The sequence below is a fragment of the Penaeus monodon genome, chromosome 28, assembly GCF_015228065.2.
Source record: "Penaeus monodon isolate SGIC_2016 chromosome 28, NSTDA_Pmon_1, whole genome shotgun sequence".
In the NCBI taxonomy this organism is placed as follows: domain Eukaryota; kingdom Metazoa; phylum Arthropoda; class Malacostraca; order Decapoda; family Penaeidae; genus Penaeus; species Penaeus monodon.
This window is the reverse complement of record NC_051413.1, coordinates 32858946-32861451: the sequence shown is the minus strand read 5'-3', so window position 1 is coordinate 32861451 and position 2506 is coordinate 32858946. Positions and strand designations below refer to the sequence as shown.

Genomic DNA, 2506 nt, shown 5'->3' with positions numbered 1-2506 from the left:
TTCTTCACATCTCCCTTTAGCCCATTTTCTTCGCTCTTCCTAGCCGTACTTCTTTCCCTCAGTCTCCTCTCTCCACCCATCGTTGTTTCCTAAGTCTCGTCCCCTTTTTGTCCTCTTTACTCCCTTTGCCTCCTCTTTCCCTCTCATCTATATCTTCTTTATTCTTCTCCCTTTCCTTGCCTATCCTTTGCAGTATTCGCTCTTTATCCTCCATTCTGTGCTTCGCTTTCCTCCCGCCATCTTTGTCTGCTCCTATTTTCTTCTCTTCCCTCCTTCCCTTCCCTTTCCCTCTTCCCTCCCCGTCGATTCTCTTTCCCCCCCACGCCCTCTTTCCTCCCCACCCCACCCCCTCTCTCACACTCTTCCTCATATCTCTCGCCCCTCCCCCCCTCACCCTCCTTCCCTCCCCTCTTCCACTCTCCTTCTTGCCCCTCGCCCCCCCCTCACCCTCCTTCCCTCCCATTAGGTCGTACTCCACCCCCCCCCCCACCTCCGCCTCGAGCAGGGATGTGTAGCAGGGAACAAATCTGGTGCTCGGGGCGAGAGATGCAGCCTCCTGTAGGTTTGCGGGACTGAGATGAATACTGCGTGGAGATGCTGTGCAGAGCTGAGATGGCGGTGGGAGGGGAGGGTGGGTGGAGGGGCATAGGGCGAGGAGTGAAGGGGAGGGGGAAGAGTAGGAAATGAGGGGGGAGAAGAGAAGGGGGGGGATGGGAAACAGGTAGAAGTGAAGGGAGGATAAAAAGAGGGGGAGGGAAAGGAAGAGGGGAAGAAAGAGGGAGGAAGGGGGAGAGGGAGAAAGAGAGGGAGGAAGGGGGAGAGGGAGAAGAGAGAGAGGAAGGGGGAGAGTTGGAAAAGGGAAGAAGGGAAGAGAGGGGGCGAAGGGGGGAAAGGGGAGGCTAGGAAAAGGCAGAGAGAGACCAGGGGAAGGAGAGCAAGGGCGAAGATGAAAGAAACGAGGCGAACAAGAGAGCGCAATTGGAGCCGAAGACACAGGCCAAGCCGAAGACACAGGCCAAGCCGAAGACACAGGCCAAGCAGAAGACACAGGCCAAGCCGAAGACACAGGCCAAGCCGAAGACACAGGCCAAGCAGAAGACACAGGCCAAGCCGAAGACACAGGCCAAGCAGAAGACACAGGCCAAGCCGAAGACACAGGCCAAGCCGAAGACACAGGCCAAGCAGAAGACACAGGCCAGCCGAAGACACAGGCCAAGCCGAAGACACAGGCCAAGCCGAAGACACAGGCCAAGCCGAAGACACAGGCCAAGCCGAAGACACAGGCCAAGCCGAAGACACAGGCCAAGCCGAAGACACAGGCCAAGCCGAAGACACAGGCCAAGCCGAAGACACAGGCCAAGCCGAAGACACAGGCCAAGCAGAAGACACAGGCCAAGCAGAAGACACAGGCCAAGCCGAAGACACAGGCCAAGCCGAAGACACAGGCCAAGCCGAAGACACAGGCCAAGCCGAAGACCAGGCCAGCCGAAGACACAGGCCAAGCGAAGACACAGGCCAAGCCGAAGACACAGGCCAAGCCGAAGACACAGGCCAGCCGAAGACAGGCCAAGCCGAAGACACAGCCAAGCGAAGACACGCCAAGCCGAAGACACAGGCCAAGCCGAAGACACAGGCCAAGCCGAAGACACAGGCCAAGCCGAAGACACAGGCCAAGCCGAAGACACAGGCCAAGCCGAAGACACAGGCCAAGCCGAAGACACAGGCCAAGCCGAAGACACAGGCCAAGCCGAAGACACAGGCCAAGCCGAAGACACAGGCCAAGCCGAAGACACAGGCCAAGCCGAAGACACAGGCCAAGCCGAAGACCAGGCCAAGCCGAAGACACAGGCCAAGCCGAAGACACAGGCCAAGCCGAAGACACAGGCCAAGCCGAAGACACAGGCCAAGCCGAAGACACAGGCCAAGCCGAAGACACGGCCAAGCCGAAGACACAGGCCAAGCCGAAGACACAGGCCAAGCCGAAGAACACAGGCCAAGCCGAAGACACAGGGCCCAAAGCCGAAAGACCGGGCCAAAGCAGAAGACACAGGCCAAGCCGAAGACACAGGCCAAGCAGAAGACACAGGCCTCGAAAGCAGCGGCGGCCTGCGCAGGTTCCCCTCGCCAGCGAAACCCCGACGCGCACATGGCGGGCACGGACAGAGCAAGGACCTGATAGCTGGGGGCGTCCAGGTCTCCATGTGGTCGCCGGCCTTCAAGTGCGCGGTTCTGATTGTGAAGAACCGCCGCAGCACTGGTTCGTCCGTGGTTCATTTTGTTTATTTCATATGACTGGAGCCACTTTCTGTGCGGTTCTGCTGTGGTCAGGTTGATGCAGGTTCTGTGTGGTTCTACTTTGGGGAAGATTAAACATGTCTGTGGGGTCCTACTTCGGGGAAATTAAGCTGGTGTTTTGCGGTTCTGTGTGGTCGAATCTCTGTGTAGGAACTTTTCCGCAGGCTCTGAAGTTGGAAGTCATGTTTTCCTTTTTCATGGAAAAAAAAAA

The 2506-nt window shown here is 57.8% G+C and overlaps 1 protein-coding gene across 1 annotated transcript in view; it reads left to right on the top strand.

The window, feature by feature from the left end:
• The window catches only part of LOC119591179 (serine/arginine repetitive matrix protein 1-like), an 11565-nt gene extending 9232 nt beyond the window's left edge, over positions 1–2333 (top strand). The window contains exon 2 of the mRNA XM_037939888.1: positions 1015–2333. Coding sequence (XP_037795816.1) covers positions 1015–2333 — 1319 coding nt within the window. The remainder of the gene's footprint in view (positions 1–1014) is intronic.
• The last annotated feature ends 173 nt before the right edge of the window (positions 2334–2506 follow it).